The sequence below is a fragment of the Oryctolagus cuniculus genome, chromosome 10, assembly GCF_964237555.1.
Source record: "Oryctolagus cuniculus chromosome 10, mOryCun1.1, whole genome shotgun sequence".
Taxonomy (NCBI): Eukaryota; Metazoa; Chordata; class Mammalia; order Lagomorpha; family Leporidae; genus Oryctolagus; species Oryctolagus cuniculus.
In genome coordinates this window covers 102407588-102425558 of record NC_091441.1, presented here as the reverse complement: position 1 = coordinate 102425558, position 17971 = coordinate 102407588, and the positions used below count along the sequence as shown (strand labels likewise).

Below are 17971 nucleotides of genomic sequence, written 5' to 3'. Positions count from 1 at the left end.
TTCCTAATTGTTATGTTACTAGTTAAACCTAAGACTAAATAATAAAAGGCGCTGGCCGGAGCTACCCAGCGGTGCTCCTTGAATGAAGGCCCCCGTGTCTGTCTTGGCTGATCATTTTGAAACTCCCCACTCCCTCAAGGATTTTTGGGTGGGGCCTTCTGGCTTGTAGGCTGACCCTCAACAAGGATGAGCAGGAGTCAATCTCTGTAACCTCTTTCACACATGTGGTGGCATGTGTTGATTTGGTGGCTGGGCCTCTTCCTTGCTTGGGGGCTTCCTCTCTGTGAGAAGTGAACATTTCTTTCATTTTCAAAGTAAGGTGTTTAGCTGGGAGTAGACAACGAGCTAGCACAACGGCTTACAGCGGTGTAGAAAGCTTCCTAGGTTACATGCACCTAGAAAGGTGGGCGTGGCCAAAACAGCTGAGGCACTTGCTGGGAAGATTGTAACCTGTAGTACTCAGCCAATGAGGAAGCAGGGAGGGACCTGCGTGCTAGGAAGTCAATCAGTGGCTGTGAACCCCGCCGGATGCTCTGGCCCACCAGACACCTGACTGCTAGTAAAGTCGCACTTTGGCTGCACTTCCCGAGTCTGAGTCTTGCTTCTGGTCCTGTACGCCTGGCTTCAGTTAGGTGGAGCCTCCTGTGTAGGCGAGGCAGATCTGGAAGGTTTGCAGGTCACTGGGATTACCCTTCTACTCAATGAAATGTGTGTCCTGTGCCATAGGGAAGCTCCACGACTGGGAGTCTCAAACGACACAGATCACCGTTGCAACATCCTGGAAACCTGAAGTGTGGGGTCAATTCGTCAGGGAGTCAGCTCCGAGATGGAAGGGGAGACTCTGCTCCATGCCTCTCTCCTGGCTGCTGGGGGTTTCCTGGCTGTGGCCACACAGCTCCAACCTTCACAGGGTCTCTCCTGTGCCTTTGTCTGGGTTCATTTGCCCCTTATTGTAAGGACACCACTCCTATTGGCTCAGGGGCTCACATTACCCCAGGATCATCTCATCTCAGCTAGTCACATCTTCAACAACTCTGTTTCCACATCTGGTCGTATTCAGAGGAACTGGGGCTCAGGATGACACAGTTCGATCTGGAACACGTCTTCAACCAAGGCAGATTATGAATTATAGATGCACAGACTTTGTTTCCAGGCCAGGGGGATCAGAGATGGCCGAGTTCAGACCTTTATAGTTAAGATGAGGAAGCGTGCCAGTCTAGTGGTGCAGCAGGTTAAACTGCTGCCTACAATGCCACCTGTGACGTCACCATCCCATGTTGGAGCACTGGTTCAAGTCCCAGCTGCTCCACTTCCAGTTCAGCTCCCTGCTAACGCACCTAAGAAAGCAGCAGAAGACGGCTCAAGTGGTTGGGCCCCTGCACCCATGTGGGAGGCCTGAATGGAATTCCAGGCTTCTGGCTCCCCCAGCCATTTTGGTCATTTCAAGAATGAATCAGCAGATGGAAGATCTCTTTCTCTGGCCCTCTCTTTTTCTCTGTCACTTTGCCTTTCAAATAAATAAAATAAAGCTTTAAAAAATTGTATGAAAATGAGGAAGTAAACTCCAAAGGAAGGGAAGTGCCTTGCTAAGGGCTTAGCCAGAAGAACAGATATCATTTCCTATGAGACCAACATTCGTGTTTCCTCTATTTTGAAATAAACAACAGGTACTTTGAAAAATTGGAGTATTCAGTGTTTTTTTTTAAATCCATCTTGTGTTTATTAGGAAAGATAAAAGGCGGAAAGTTGAACCAGTTATAAACAGAGTAAGAATGGGGTAGATAAGAGTGGTTCCTCCCGCCCCAGATGCCCGCGGTTCTTTGCAAAGTGCCTTGGAAAGGTTTTCATAGTATGTTAAAAGTGTACCTCCCGAGTCGTGCGAACGCGAACCTCAAGCCAGGTCCCCACAGATGCCTCTTTCCCAACGTGCTGTCCACCTCCACCTGCCCCGTCCCACTCCCCTCAGTAGAAGGAGGCCCCCTCGTAGATGAAGGCACCTGGGGACTGGGGGAGCGGGGGCGGGCTGGGCACCTGCTGCCGGCACAGCCAGAACCGCCGCAGGAGACTTTTGAGGTGTCTGCGGAACTTGACCCCGACGAAGACGTAGAGCACGGGGTTGAAACAGCAGTGCGAGAAGGCCACGTTCCGGCTGATGAGCACGGCGTAGCCCAGATGCTGGCTGACCTCGCAGCTCCGGATGACCCCTGTTTTCAGCAGGGTCTCCAGGAACAGGATGATGTTGTAGGGAGCCCAACTGAGGAAGTAGGCGGTCACGATGGCGAAGATGAGCCTGACCGTCCGGTGGCGGCGTTTGGACCGCGAGCGGAACAGGGTCCTGAGAATCTGTACGTAGCAGAATAGGATGACGGCCATGGACAGCAGGAAGAAGATGTTGTGCTGGTACACCGAGGCCAGGAACCCCCAGAGTTCCGAATACGCACAGTCGGACGACAGCACCTGGTGGAAGATGGCATCGCCCACGGAGGACAGCAGGCTGGCTGCCCACACGGCCACGGTCGCCAGCACGCGGCAGCGCAGGGTGTGGACGCGCAGGCTGGAGAGGGGGCTGACCACTGACAGGTAGCGGTGGATGGTCATGACGGTCAGGAAGAAGATACTGCTGTAGAGGCTGAGGGAGAAGGCCATGCTGAGCAGCTTGCAGAGGAAGTCTCCCAGCACCCAGCCCCAGTAGAAGGTGGAGACCCACACGGGCAGCAAGCAGGAGAAGACCAGGTCAGACAGGCACAGGTTGAGGATGAAGACGTTGGTGAGGGACTCCAGGTTCTCGAATTTCACCAGCACCCACAGCACCAGGCTGTTGCCCACCAGGCTGAGGAGGAACACCAGGCAGTACAGGATGGTGGTGGCGAAGGTGGCGAAGACAAAAGTCTTGCTCTCACACAGGAGGCTCTCAATGTCGTACTCAAAAGGCGTGGTGGACTCGAGGGTGCCCGAGGACTCCATCTGGCTTGCACGGCAGGGGAGGTGAAGGCATCTAAAACCAAGGACAGGTGGCATTTACAGCAGGGGGGTGCTCAGGCTACAAACAGTAGGGGCCACAGACCAGCTGCGGGCTGGTGAGCTGTCAGGAACCAACAGTCGCTAAGCATAGTGTTGAGTTTGCTAACATCAACCCCCCCCCCCCCCACACACACACACATACACAGTGGGACTTCCTTGGTAAAGGAAGCAGTGCCTTGATTTACACAATCCATGCAGATGTAGGGAAAACTGTGGTGGAAGTGGAGTTAAAAACCTGAGATCAAATGTGGGCCCATAGGCTGGCGCTGCGGCTCACTAGGCTAATCCTCCGCCTTGCGGCGCCAGCACACCGGGTTCTAGTCCCGGTCAGGGCGCCAGATTCTGTCCCAGTTGCCCCTCTTCCAGGCCAGCTCTCTGCTGTGGCCCGGGAGTGCAGTGGAGATGGCCCAAGTGCTTGGGCCCTGCACCCCATGGGAGACCAGGAGAAGCACCTGGCTCCTGCCATCGGATCAGCGTGGTGCGCCGGCCGCAGCGCGCTGGCCGCAGCGGCCATTGGAGGGTGAACCAACGGCAAAAGGAAGACCTTTCTCTCTGTCTCTCTCTCTCTCACTGTCCACTCTGCCTGTCAAAAAATAAATGTGGGCCCATTACTGTGCTCTTGGATCAACTCACCTGTCTGAACCTTAGCTCCTTACCCACAAAAGAAGGCGAGAGATCCCACACTCATTTATTCAACAAATATCTAGTGCAGTTCACTAACCCTCCTTCCCCTCCCTTCCTTCCTTCCCTCTTCCTTATCCTCCTCTCCTTCATCTCACAAAATGCAGAAATCCCATGGCGGGATTGTATCAGGGAACCTACTGCCTCCTGGAGCAGCCCACCAAAAGAGAGGATACAGATAGAATCAACTCATCCCAAGACTCCCACGAATGTGGAGACACGGGGAGAGGGAACCTGCGCTACCGCAGAGGGTCAACTCTCAGAGCAGGAAGCTTCCCCTTTTGGGGTTGGGGTTTACAGCACCTCTCATAGACCGAGCAAGTGGAGACAACCCAGTGACCCATCAGAGGGGAATCTGTAAGGGGACGGGGCCAAGTCAAGCTCACTCGGTCTCTTAGTGAGGTGTTAGCAGCAGACACTAGAAGGCAGGGGAGAGAAGGGAGGGAGAGTGAACAGAAAAGGTGGGATTGCCACGGGATGAGAGCAAGGGAGCAACAGGATGGAAAGCTCGGAGAAGCTGTTGCCTGCGCCACTTAGAGAGTGCTCATGACCCACTTGGGAGTGGGCACTGAGCTAAGACATCACACTGCTCTGGAAGGGATCGTATTGGAGAAGAAACCGAGCCCCAGGGTGTGAACGCGACCTTCTGAATGTCATTAGTGCACAAAGACAGCTGAGCTGGGACCACAGCTGGACAGCCTTGTAATCTGAGAGGGAGAATTGGAGAAATAACCTACATTTCTCACTCATCCAGGGTTGGATAAGAGGAACAGGAAACGGACCCTGAAATTTATGCTACTGCAGATGGCCAAGTCAATTTGTGTCTCCAGAGACCTCAATGAAGACAGCTGAGATATTTTGTGTGATTTTACTTTGTATTTTTTGCTTCCTAGAGAGGAATACACACACTGTTCTATTTTTACTGTCCACTTCTGCTTCTTATTTTAATTTTTTATTTTTTTCTTCTTCTCTATTTCCTTCCCTGGCATTTCTTTTGTTTTCTTTTTTAAAGGATTTGTGGATTTGGGGACTTTTTTTTTTCATTTGGGATGATGTTTTATTATGGATTTTAAAGAACATTTTACTTAGTATTGTCCACTCATTGTGCTTCTTAGCCTCTCAATTATGCCTATGGTCTTTTGGTTTTGTCTGACATATAGAAATTACAGGTACTTATATTTTACATATGGGTATATCTGACTTGATGAAACAGCACTTAGTGATCACTGATAGCAGATATTATGGATTCTAGGATATAAACATGAATAATAGTCTCTGCCAATGAGAACTTTAGAGTGCGGAAAGAAATCAGCAATTAAACAAATACATGAGATTTTGTATGGTGCTTTGGTTGCAAGTAGGTATATCAGCACGGAGACCCTCTAAGCACCCTTCACATCATGGAGGCGAGCCCCACGTCTACTAAACAACCCTTGTCCTGACCCACTGCAGGGTGCAGGTGGACACCTGTTAGCGTGGGCACTCTAGCGTCGTGGTTGAAAACGTCTCAGAATTAAATGGCTCCTCCTGAGAAAGAAGAGAGCTTCCCTCCCCTTCCTCCTTCACTTACTCAAAGACAAGTAGTTTTATAAACTTGCAGCGTTTGAGTGTCTTTCAGGAATTCAGAGTAGAGACGAGCTGGCTCACGGGAGTGACCATTGTGTTGCTGCTGTCCCCAAGGTGGAATGACTGCTCTTCTCCATTCCCGTGGAGCCCGCATGCTTTCCTCTCACCTCTGCAGAATTAAAGTCCTCAGGCTGCTCTGGGATAGCCAGGAACCACTGGCTGACCCAGTGAACTCCGTCTCTCTCTGCCTTACTCCGTCTTTTCTGGATCTGTGGTCCTGAGTAAAGCTGCTTGAATGAACTGGCAAGATGACTTTCAGTCCGCTTCTGCCAAGTCATCAACTGCTGGATTATTTATTGTGTAAGAGAGAACGTAACTGGGTTCCACTTTGGCTAATGACTGAGTAACCTCCTGGGTGACCCACCTTTCCACACACAAGGCCTCAAACCCTGCATCAAAATAGACAGAAAATCCACGCATTCCTAAGGGGATCTGGTCATTTGAAAGAAGAGAACAGCTACATGGCGCTGGGAGACGTTCCCATTTTTATGCTCTTGGCCTACGGGCAAGACAGCTACATCTCTAGTAGAAAGCTCCCAGTGGTCTATGTCTTGAAGAACCACATGACCAAGTCTGAGACAACCACAGCCAGGGTCACATGAAGGGAGGAATCACAGAAAGAAAGGGTTAGAGAGGGAGGGGCCCAAAGTCTGTGCATGTGTCCTGCTCAGATGTTTGGCTGCCCTCGGAACCACGAGTGCACAATGAGAGCTCAGAGAACTGAACTTTGAACTGCTGCCCACTTCCATGGAGACAGAAGTTGAGCCTGCCAAGTCAACACCCATTCAAACAAATCAGCAACGAATCAGTAATCGACATTTTCAGAAGAATGAAACAGGATCCGGAGTCTACACAATACAGCATTCACAATGTTCAGGTTACAATCCAGCGGTACTGTGCGTGTGAACAAACAGAAAAACACGACTCATGTTCCAAAGAAAGAAAAATCAAGAAACCGACGCTGAGCTGATCTCCGTGTTGGAACGTGCGGGTAAGAATCAACATGCAAGGCTAAGTGTGCTCAAGGAGCTAAAGGAAAAGATACTCGGGATGTACGGAAAGTTAGGGCATCTCAGTAGAGAAAGACAAGTCGTATAAAAGACCCAAAAGGGAACTACCATCAATAAGAACAGATAATCAAGAAGGCTTCACTAATTTGCAGATAAAGCAATATATTTCTAAAGAATTTATGATCAAAGAAGAAATTAAAAGGCAGTCTACAAAATATTCTACACTGAATAATGAAAACACCACAAATCAAAAATCACGGGATGCAACTGAAAAAGTAGCTACAAAGAAATCTATAGATTTAAACATTTATTGTAAAGAAGGAAGGCCAAAAATCAAATAGCAAAATTCAATAACTTAAGAAGACAAAGAGCAGATTAAGTAAGAGGAAGGTAAAAATAAAAGTAAAAGCAGAAATAAAGAAATTAGAAAACAGAATAAAATCAAAATTGGTTGTTTGAAAAAATATTTTAAAAATTGATGAAACCTTAATCAAAATTGAGAATATAAAGATAGAATACAAAATGTCAGTAACAGGTGTGAATGAAGAATTATTGCTACAGCTCTTATAGACCTTAAAAGAATAACAAATAGTATGATCCATTATATGTTAAGAAATTCAACAAGGGAAAAAGGACAAATTTTTAACAAATTCAACATACCAAAAATGACCTGCAAAGATATAGTAAACTTGAATAACCCTATATTTGTTATGGAAATATACCTAATTATAAAAAAGACCTTGTAAGAAAGAAAAATTCAGAACTAGATGATTTTCCTAGTGAACTTTTTCAAATATTTGAGGAAGAAATAATGCCAATTTTATGCAAACATCTGAAATAGAGGCTAGAATAGTTTCCACTTTGTCTTACAGGGCCAGCATTAACCTGATGAAAAAATCAGACCAAAAATTACAAGAAAAGAAAAGTACAGATCAATATTCCTCATGAACACGGACACAAAAACCCTGAACAAAATATTAGCAAACTGAATTCAGCAAGATGTGTTACAAGGGGAATACAACAAGAGCAGGTGGAGTTTATCCCACAGTATGAGGTTGTTTTAATATTTGAATATTAATCAATTCAACTCACCATATTAACAGAATAAAGGCAAGAACCATATGATGGGTTTTGATAAGCACAGAAAAACATTTGGCAAAACTCAACACCCATTCCTTTTATGAGTTCAACTAAGTGGACTACTGGATGTCTTTAAAGTGATCCTATTCTTCCGTAGGTCATTAGCTCATTTACTCAGAATTCCGTTCTGGGCCTGGAGGCTCTTGTGGATACAAAGGACAAAGATGCCACTCCAGAGCTCTCCCAGCACCACGCTGGGGCTTTGCCCCCAGCCATGTCTCTTCCCCACCTCAACTCTGAGCCTGTAGTCCCAGATTCCTCATCTTTAATACACTTTACAGGCCGGCACCGCGGCTCACTTGGCTAATCCTCCGCCTGCGGTGCCGGCACCCTGGGTTCTAGTCCTGGTTGAGGTGCCGGATTCTGTCCCGGTTGTTCCTCTTCCAGTCCAGCTCTCTGCTGTGGCCCGGGAAGGTAGTGGAGGGTGGCCCAAGTGCTTGGGTCCCTGCACCCCATGGGAGACCAGGAGAAGCACCTGGCTCCTGGCTTCGGAGCAGCGCAGCATGCCTGCCGTAGCAGCCATTTGGGGGGTGAACCAACGGAAGGAAGACCTTTTTCTCTCTCACTGTCTAACTCTGCCTGTCAAAAAAAAAAAATACGATTTACAATGACAAACACAACTAAATTATACAACCGCCAATGCTAACAAGGCTTTTCATAAAGACCCGGTGCCAAAGAAACCCCCCTACTTCCTTTGGCATAAGCCAAAGAACGACGGCAGCTTTCTCAGCTCTGCTCCAGCTAGGGGCCACAGAGCTGCTGTTCCAAAAGGGACCCAGGTCTCGGGAATGCTCAGCACGGAGGAACCGGAGTCTCGCAGGGCTGGGGAACGAGCTTTCTGCCACGGGCCACGTGGACGTCTAGAGCGCCATTCCCAGGCCGCACAGCATCACCAACTGACAAAGCTGTACTGAATGTTGAGTCCTGCCTGTTGTTGCCTTGCTGGGGCCAGACTGAATGATTTTCTGGGCCTCAGACAGCCTGCTGGCCAGCTGTCCCCGCTCCTGCTAGAGGTGGGCTCGGGAATCTGCAAACTCACTAACATGCCGTGCAGTTTTGATGCCTGCTAAATTTCAGAACATCCAGAAGTTATTAAAAACAGTGGAAAACATAAGTTTAACGGAACTCACCTGAACCCACACCTCTTTCTACGCGTCTCAAGGCACGAATGGTGCTTCTCTGTTTCACAGTCTACTTAAATCGAAACACCTGCCCTGCCCAGACAGCCAGAGGAAGGTGGGGGAAGATCACTGTGAGGATCTTAAAGAGAGAGAGAAAGTCACAGGGAGTAGTCACGGATTTCGAGTTTGTTCATTAGGTTGAACAATTTTCACCTGTATTCCCATAGAGAACACATTTCATAGAGATATAATTAGGAGATTATATATGTCATCCTGATATTTCTATGTAGAGTTAGTCTCCTCCTTTCCAGTCTGGAGGCATTTCATTGTCTTATCTGATTGCCTGGCTGGAACCACCAGTGCAGTGGTGAACAGGGGTGGTGAGGGTGGACCTTCTCGTCTTGTTTGTCATCGCGCAGGAAACCGTCCAGCTTTTTCATCATTAGTGTCTTGCCAGCTGCCCTTTGTCTACTGAGGAAGCTCCTTCCTATGGCTAATCTGCTGAGCGCTTTTTTGCCTCCCTTTCTTTTGAGGTTGATCGGGAAAGGACGTTGGATGCTGTTGGACACCGTTCCGAGCATCCCCTGAGTTCTGCCGTGTGGAGGCTGCGACAGATGTCTGATTCCTTCACCCACGGCAGGACATCTTGGTTGCTCCAATTTCTTGGCACTTATGGAAGATCCTTTGCACACTACATTCTAAACATATTTATGTGTGGGTTTTTGTGTGGACGTAAATTTTGAGCTCAGCTGGCTGAGTCACTAGGTGCGTGGTTGATGGATTATGGTGTATGCTTTGCTTAGCTTTCTAGCAAACTGCAAAACTGCCTTCCATCACTGATGAATGAGGACTCTTGCTGCTGCACATCCGGGACCTCACCAGCACTTGGTATTGTCAGCCTTTAAAAGAAAATTAGCTGCGTGTAGAGATGTCCCTGTTGCTTTAATCGCAATCCTCGGATGCCTATAATGCTGGATGTCTCATACTTGTGATTTGTATATCATCTGGAGTGAAGTGTCCATTCAGATCTTTTGCCCATTTGAAAAATTTCCATTCTTTTCTTGTTGTTGACTTCTAAGTGGTCTTTGTATATTTTGGATACAAGTTCTTTATCAGATTTTTTTTTGGCACATATCTTCCCCCAGTAGGTGGCTTGTGTATTCATTCAATTTTTAGAGCTTTTGATTTAAATGAAGTCCAACTTCTTAATTTTTTCTTCCATGGTATGGTGTCTAAAAATCCATTAAAAATCCAAGGTCAGGCAGGCGCCACGGCTCAACAGGCTAATCCTCCACCTTGTGGCGCCAGCACACCGGGTTCTAGTCCCGGTCGGGGTGCTGGATTCTGTCCCGGTTGCCCCTCTTCCAGGCCAGCTCTCTGCTGTGGCCAGGGAGTGCAGTGGAGGATGGCCCAAGTGCTTGGGCCCTGCACCCCATGGGAGACCAGGATAAGTACCTGGCTCCCACCATCGGATCAGTGCGGTGCGCTGGCTGCAGCGTGCTGGCCGTGGCGGCCATTGGAGAGTGAACCAACAGCAAAAGGAAGACCTTTCTCTCTGCCTCTCTCTCTCTCACTGTCCGCTCTGCCTGTCAAAAAGAAATAATAAAAAAAAAAAAGAAAAAAATCCAAGGTCATCTAGATTTTCTCTTTCGTCCCCTAAAAGTTTAATACTTTTGTATTTTGCATATAGATATATATCTATATATTATATGATCTATTTTAAGTTAATTCTGCCAAAGGTGTAAGGTCTCTAGGTTAATTTTTTCTTGTAGATTTGCAATTTCTGGCACTATTTGTTGAATAGATTATCCTTTATCCATTTGATTTTTTCTGTCCCCTTTTCAAAGATCAATTGGTGATATTAGTGTAGATCTATTTCTGGACATGCTGTCTGTTCTGTCAAATCCATTTGTCTATTATTTTATAAATACCTTGTTGTGTTTTACTGTGCCATACTGATTGCTATAACTGTATATATGTATATTTTAATAAAAGTAAATCTTTATGAAGATAAAATGATTTTCATAATGGGTCACACAGCAAACCCAACTCTGTGTTTAAGAGATGCATCCAAACAAAAAGATTTGGAAAGTTTGAGATTAAATAGTCACCAGGGAAATACAGAGAGCAAGAGTGGGTATCTTAATATCACATATGTGGGATTCAGAACTGAGATCATAAAATGAAGAAAGGCATATTATTATGTAAGAGGTATAATTCAGGGAAGACAGCATTTATAAATATCTATAGTCTAATATGCATTTACATTTATATATATTTTAAATTTAATATATGAGAAAAAGTGGTATTTGTCTTTATGTGGCTTATTAAATCACTATTAGCATAATGATCTCTAATTCCATATATCTTGTTGCAAATATCAGGATTTAATTATTTTTATGGCTGAATAATATTTCATACACACATACACACACACGCTACATTTCTTTTCTTTAAAAAGATTTATTTTATTTATTTGAAAGAGTTACAGAGAGAGGTAGAGATAGAGAGAGGTTTTCCATCTGCTGGTTCACTCCTCAGATGGCTGCAATGGCTGGAGCTGTGCCAATCTGAAGCCAGGAGCCAGGAGCTTCTTCCGGGTCTCCCACGTGGGTGCAGGGGCCCAAGGACTTGGGCCATCTTCTACTGCTTTCCCAGACCATAGCAGAGAGCTGGATTGGAAGAGAAGCAGCCAGGACTAGAACTGGTGCCCATATGGGATGCCGGTGCTGCAGGCCAGGGCCTTAACCCACTGTGCCACAGCGCCAGCCCCCTCCCCACCACGCTACATTTCTTTATCCATTCATCCACTGATGGACATGTGGGTTGATTCCATATCTGTGCTACTGTGAATAGAACTGCAATAAACACAGACATGCAAGTATTTCTTTCATATGCTGACTTCATTTCTTTTAGATATATTCCCAGACATGCGATAGCAAGGAAATGTGGTAGATCTACTTCTAGCTTTTTGAGAAATTCCTTTATTGTTTTCCATAATGGCTTTGCTAATTTGTATTCCCATAATCTTGCCAGCAGTTGTAATTTTTTTCTTTTTAAAAAACATTTATTTGTTTATTTGAAGCAAATAAACAAAAGGCAGAGTTACATAGAGGAGAGAAAGAGAATTTTTTTCTCTTTGATAACAACCCTTCTAACTGGAGTAAGGGGATACTTTGTCAGGTTTTTAGTTGCATTTCACTAATGGCTAGTGATATAGAGCATTTTCACACGCTGGCCATTTGTATTTCTCTTTCTGCACAAATGTTCAGGTCCTTTTCCCATTTCTTAACTGCATGGCTTGTTTTGGTGTTGCTGAACTTTGCAAGCTCCTCATATTTTCTGGATATTAACTCTTTATCAGATGCATAGTTTGCAAGTATTTTCTCCCATTCTTTTGGCTGTCCACTTTCTTGACTTCTTGCTATGTAGAACTGTCTTAGTTTGATAAAATAGCATTTGTCTGTTTTTGCTTTTATTGCCTGTGCTTTTGGGGTCTTAATAAAAATAATAATAAAAAATCAAGTTGCCTCTGCCTGTGTCTTAAAGTGTTTCCCTGATGTTTTCCTCTAGTAACTCCACTGTTTCAGGTCTTTCATTTAGATCTTTGATCCACGCTTATTTGATTTTTGTAGGGTGAAAAGTAGCGATCTTGCTTCCAACTTCTGAAGATGTCCTTTCTCGTGTCAAAGGTAAGTGAGTTGTCGATGTGTGGATTTATTTCTGGGATTTCTGTCCCAGAGATCTGCCCAGCACTACTCTGTTTGGATTATAGGAGCTGTGTAACAGGCCTTGCAACCTGGTGTCGCAACGTCCCAACCTTTGTGCTTGTTCAAGATTGCTTTGGCTCTCTGTACATATTTTGTTGAATTAATGCTTAAACACTTCACCTTTTGGTCCTAATGTAAATGGTATTGCTTTAACTTCTAAATTTCAGTAGTTCATTGCTGGTATTTAGAAAAGCCATGAGGTGGGCATTGTGGGTTAAGCCACTTCTTGGGATGCTCCGTCGCATTCTGTAGTGCTAGCCCAAGTCCTGGCTGCACTGCTTTCCATCAGCTTCCTGCTCATGCATCCTAGGAAGAAGTGGGTGACGGCCCAGTAGTTGGGTTCTTGCCATCCATACTAGGGACCCAGGTGGAATTCTGGGCTCCTGGCCTCAGCATGGTCCAGCCCTGGCTGATGCAGACACTAGGAAAGTAAGCCAATGGATGGAAGATTCTCTCTCTCACTCTGCTTTTCTAATAGATGAAAATAATCACTCAAAAATAAAACCAATGGAAATTTGCATATTAATTTTATATCCTCCAGTCTTGTTTTAATCACTTATACATTTCAGGAGTTTTTTTGTTGTTGATGATGATTCTTTGAGATTTTGTACAGAGAAAATCATATCATCTTCAAATGAAGACATTTTTACTTCTTCTTTCCATACCTGTACTTCTTATTTCCTTTTTAAAAGATATTTATTTATTTATTTATTTGAGAAGTAGAATTACAGACAGAGACAGGGAGAGACAGAGAGAGAGGCCTTCCACTCACTGGTTCACTCCCCAAATGGCCACAATGACCGGAGCTGAGCCAATCCAAAACCAGGAGCCAGGAGCTTCCTCTGGGCCTTCCATGTGGGTGCAGGGGCCCAAGCACTTGGGCCATCTTCCACCACTTTCCCAGGCCATAGCACAAGCTGGATCGGAAGAGAAGCAGCTGGGACACAAACCGGCACCAGCATCAGCACGGGCCCCTCGTTTCCTTTTCTTGTCTCATTGCATTAGCTGGATGAACAGTGAAATGCAGAACAGGAGTGCTGAGAGGGGACATCTTCGCAGTGAAACTTTCTTAGGGAACATCCACTTTCTTACCGCTAAGAATAATGCTTACGGAAAGTATTTTGTTAATTGTCTCAAAAACTAACTGGGAGCCCGCAGTGTGGTGTAGTGGGTTAAGCTGCCACCTGCGATGCCAGCGTCCTATGTCAGCACCAGTCTGAGTCCCAGCTACTCTGCTTTTGACCCAGCTCCCTCTGATCTGCCTGGGAAGGCAGTGGGACATAGTCCAAGTACTTAGGTCCCTGTCACTCATGTGGGCAACCTGAATGGAGGTCCACGCTCCTGGGGAGTAAACGAGCAATGGAAGATTCATTCTCTCTCTCTCTCTCTCTCTCTCTCTGCCTTTCAAATAAATAAATAAATCTTTAAAAAAGGAAAAAAAAAAAAAACCTAATTGAGGAAGTTCCTATACATTCCCAGCTTTCTGGGAGCTTTGTAGTTGGAGCCAGGAGCTGGTCCCAGGCTCTCTGATGTGGGATTGGAACATCTCTGCCAGGCTCAATGCCCACTCCTAATCACACTGTCAATTCCTCATGTAAGTCCAAAATTTCTAGTACCGATGCTTAGCTTGTCTCTTCAGACTGTTTTTTCTTGCCTTTAATCATATCTTTTAATTTTTTGTTGAAAGTTATTCATGATATATCATCAGCTGGAGCAGACAGGCCAGTTATGCTTCACCTGTTAGGTGCTGGTCTGCTGACTGCTACCGTTTGCTGTAGCTGTAGGCTCTGATGTTCTTTAGTGTCCTTGCTTGTCGTCCATGGATTTCCCTAGAAGTTCCTTTTTAAATAGAGTCTGAGTCTGCAGTTCTTTCAACTGCAGTCCATGGTTACTATACTGGAGCTCTGTCGATGGGGTGGCAGGGCATGGGGCGAGGGAAAGCCATCTGTAATCCATTACCCGGTCTCAGTCCTTCAGTGTGCTTGTGTCTGTGAGATGAGCATCTCTCCTTTTCCTCCCCCAGTCCGCTGAGACAGGGAAGATACAGAGGATTCCATTGGGTATTTCCCCTTCTTCATACAGGGCAAGGCTCTGGTAAAGTCTTTTCTCTTGCTTCAAAGCCATTCGTTAGGGAGAAAGCTCAGGGTGTGTTTCAAAATAGTTATCTTGCCCCCACCTCCCTGGCTGGACACAAGAAGAGTTTGTTCTATTCTTCACGTGGCATGGACATTGCTCCAAGCCAATTTAATTCTTGTTAAGAACCAAACAGTACTCAGTTGCATGGAAAAGTCATATTGCACTGGTATGGTCTTCATTACTACAACGAAACACCAAAGGCAGGCTACTTATAAAGAAAATGTTTGTTCTGGCTCTTAGTTCGGGAGGTGCAAGGTTGAGGGGCCACGTATGGCCAATGTCCCTCAGCAGTGCAGGACAGCGCACAGCAAAGACAAGGAACACACGTGTGTTTGTGTGTGGTCTCTTTCCCTCTTCTTGTAAAGCCACTCTAATGACAGGATCTAATTCTAGTTATTTTCCAAAGACCCCATCTCTAAACCCATTTCTAAATGGGTTTCCATCTTCTTAATATTATTAACATGTTGTCTGGGGAATTAAACTCCTATGTGAGCTCATGGGAACAGCCACATTCAAACCATAGCACATACTTTCCCTGTTTCTTTGTTGTGAACATCCAGTTTGCTTCGAATTTAGAAAATCACCATAGTGCTACTGGTGTTAATATTTCTACAGGAGGGGCTGGCACTGTGACACAGGGGGTAAAACCTCTGCCTATGGCGCTGGCACACCATACGGGTACCAGTTCAAGTTCCAGTTGTTCCACTTCCAATCTAGCTCTCTACTAATGTGCCTGGGACAGCAGCAGCAGATGGCCCACATGCTTGGGCCCCAGAACCCAGGAGGAAGTTCCTGGTTCCTGGGTTGGGCCTGCCCAGCCTCAGCCATTGCAGTCATTTGGGGAATGAACCAGCAGATGGAAGATCTCTCTCTCTCTCTCTGCAACTCTACCTTTCAAGCAAATAAATAAATCTCAAAAAATATTTCCCTAAGATTTGTTTCCGGAAGTTTATGGGTCATAGCATAGGTAAATTTTACATTTTGGTAGATTTTGCCAGCTTGAACCTAAAATGGTTCAATCTATTTATGTTTCCACAATGAGGTATAAGAGTTCCCATTTCCATGTACCTGGTGTTTCATCATTCTGAAAGGAGACTAGACATATAATGGTATTGTGAGTTTGGGGATTTCCTTCACAGATTTATTGGCCAATTGAGTGTGAGTGTCTGTGGCAAATGGTTGCCCTTGGCCAAGGCCGGTGACTATTAGGAGGACTCATATAGCAAGTGCTCAACAAATGTTTATTCCCTAAATAAGAAGTCACAATTTGTAACTAAGGTTTTCACATTTCCTCATGCTTGGTTTCAGTGTGAAAAACATCATATTCTTGTCTTAAACAAAAAGTTCTAAGCTTCCAGTTAGGCTTGAATAAGATGTGATTCTGTTTCAGCTTCAGGCAGAAGTGGAAGTCCAGCCATGGGGACACCACTATGTGCACAGGGACCTCAATACCACAGTAGGGATCTGGACCCCTCTTTGTGGAAGTGAGATTCAAGGCAGAGACTGGACCTCAGAGGGTTTTGGCACCAGGATCACAGCATGGCCCTCAGCAGAAATTTATTGTTGCTAATACAGGAAATGCTGGCTCCAGATTCCCAGGGTCTCATGGTCTAATTGGACCAACTCCAATAAGGTGTGTGGTTCTATCTGAGCCTCATCTCATGCCCATGGGACCAACTATAGGCATATTGTCATACGTAAGGCCTTGGGAGGGACAGGAAGTATCTGCACTCATCCAAGCAACAGAGGGCAAATGTAGGCCCAGGATACCATGGCAGACCTGGAAGGGAAGAACACAGCCTTGCTGATGATGACACACGAGGCCCATTCAGTTATCTTATCATTAACCTTAATAAGTGTTGAGTGACAGGAGGTGGGGAGGACACGTGCAGGGGTCCTGACATGGGTGTGTGTGCCAGGGCCATTGCAATTTGAACTTCTAGTTAGTGTGATCTTATTGCAAATGTTAGGCTGGTGAGCTGGAGGTCCCTGCAGTTATGCGTCTGAGGCATACTTCTGCAGGAGAAAGGTCTTCCTTTTGCCGTTGGTTCACCTTCCAATGGCTGCTGCGGCTGGCACACTGCGGCGGGTGCATCGTGCTGATCTGAAGCCAGGAGCCAGGTGCTTCTCCTGGTCTCCCATGGGGTGCAGGGCCCAAGCACTTGGGCCATCCTCCACTGCACTCCCGGGCCATAGCAGAGAGCTGGCCTGGAAGAGGGGCAACTGGGTCAGAATCTGGCGCCCCGACCTGGACTAGAACCCGGTGTGCCAGTGCCACAAGGCGGAGGATTAGCCTATTGAGCCGCGGCACTGGCCTGAAGTAGTATTATCTTTAAGAGTTGCAGAACGGGGGCTGGCGATGTGGCGTAACATGTAGAGCCACCACCTGCAGTGCTGGCTTCCATACGGGCACCGGTTTGAGTCCTAGCTGCTCCACTTCCAATCCAGCTCTGCTATGGCCTGGGAAAGCAGTGATGCCCCAAGTCCTTGGACCCCTGCACCTTCGTGGGAGACTCAGAAGAAGCTCCTGGCTCCTGGCTTTGGATAGGCCCAGCTTCAGCCATTGCGGCCATCTGGGGAGTGAACCAGCAGATGGAAGATCTGTCTCTCTCTTTCTCTGCCTCTCTGTAGCTCTGCCTTTCAAATAAATAAATAAATCTTTTAAAAAAAAGAAGAGTTAAAGAACAATGGAGGCCGGCGCCGCGGCTCACTAGGCTAATCCTCCGCCTAGCGGCGCCGGCACACTGGGTTCTAGTCCCGGTCGGGGCGCCGGATTCTGTCCTGGTTGCCCCTCTTCCAGGCCAGCCCTCTGCTGTGGCCCGGGAGTGCAGTGGAGGATGGCCCAGGTCCTTGGGCCCTGCACCCCATGGGAGACCAGGAAAAGCACCTGGCTCCTGGCTCCTGCCATCGGATCAGCGCGGTGCGCCGGCCGCAGCGCGCTGGCCGCGGCGGCCATTGGAGGGTGAACCAACGGCAGAGGAGGACCTTTCTCTCTGTCTCTCTCTCTCACTGTCCACTCTGCCTGTCCAAAAAAAAAAAAAAAAAAAAAAAGAACAATGGAACACCAGGGTCACCATATGTTACTGTCCAACAGTGCCTCTCAATTATTTTTTAAATAGAACTTTATTATTGTGGCTGAGTAGGTAGTATAGTCACAAGGGTAAATGGGAATCATGGATCAAAATTTAAAATATTGCTCTGCTTCCAGGCTCGCATGTGCCACAGCAGTGGGACTCACCCTATCTCATGAACCTCCGAAACAGTTAAGGAACTTTGGCGTGCAACGAGACTTGCTTGTCTTGGAAGAAGTCAGTTCTCATTGCTTTGAAACTTGTGGCTATTACCCCGCAGCTTCCATTAAGAGTGGAAAGTATAAACAGAGTGTAGGACCTTTCTCTGCCAAGGATGATTCAAGGATGATCAGGAATCTTACCATCAAAGGTCTTACTTTGCTGTCACTCCTGTC

The 17971-nt window shown here is 46.4% G+C and overlaps 1 protein-coding gene across 1 annotated transcript; it reads right to left on the bottom strand.

Annotated features, from left to right (window-relative positions):
- Window positions 1-1695: 1695 nt before the first annotated feature.
- Window positions 1696-8745, bottom strand: XCR1 (X-C motif chemokine receptor 1). The gene is made up of 2 exons (XM_008260516.4): window positions 8609-8745; window positions 1696-2995 (listed from the first exon to the last, which is right to left on the bottom strand). Exon 2 carries the CDS (start codon window positions 2962-2964, stop codon window positions 1963-1965), a length of 1002 nt encoding a protein of 333 aa, XP_008258738.1. The 5' UTR covers window positions 2965-2995; window positions 8609-8745; the 3' UTR covers window positions 1696-1962.
- Between the last annotated feature and the right edge of the window lie 9226 nt (window positions 8746-17971).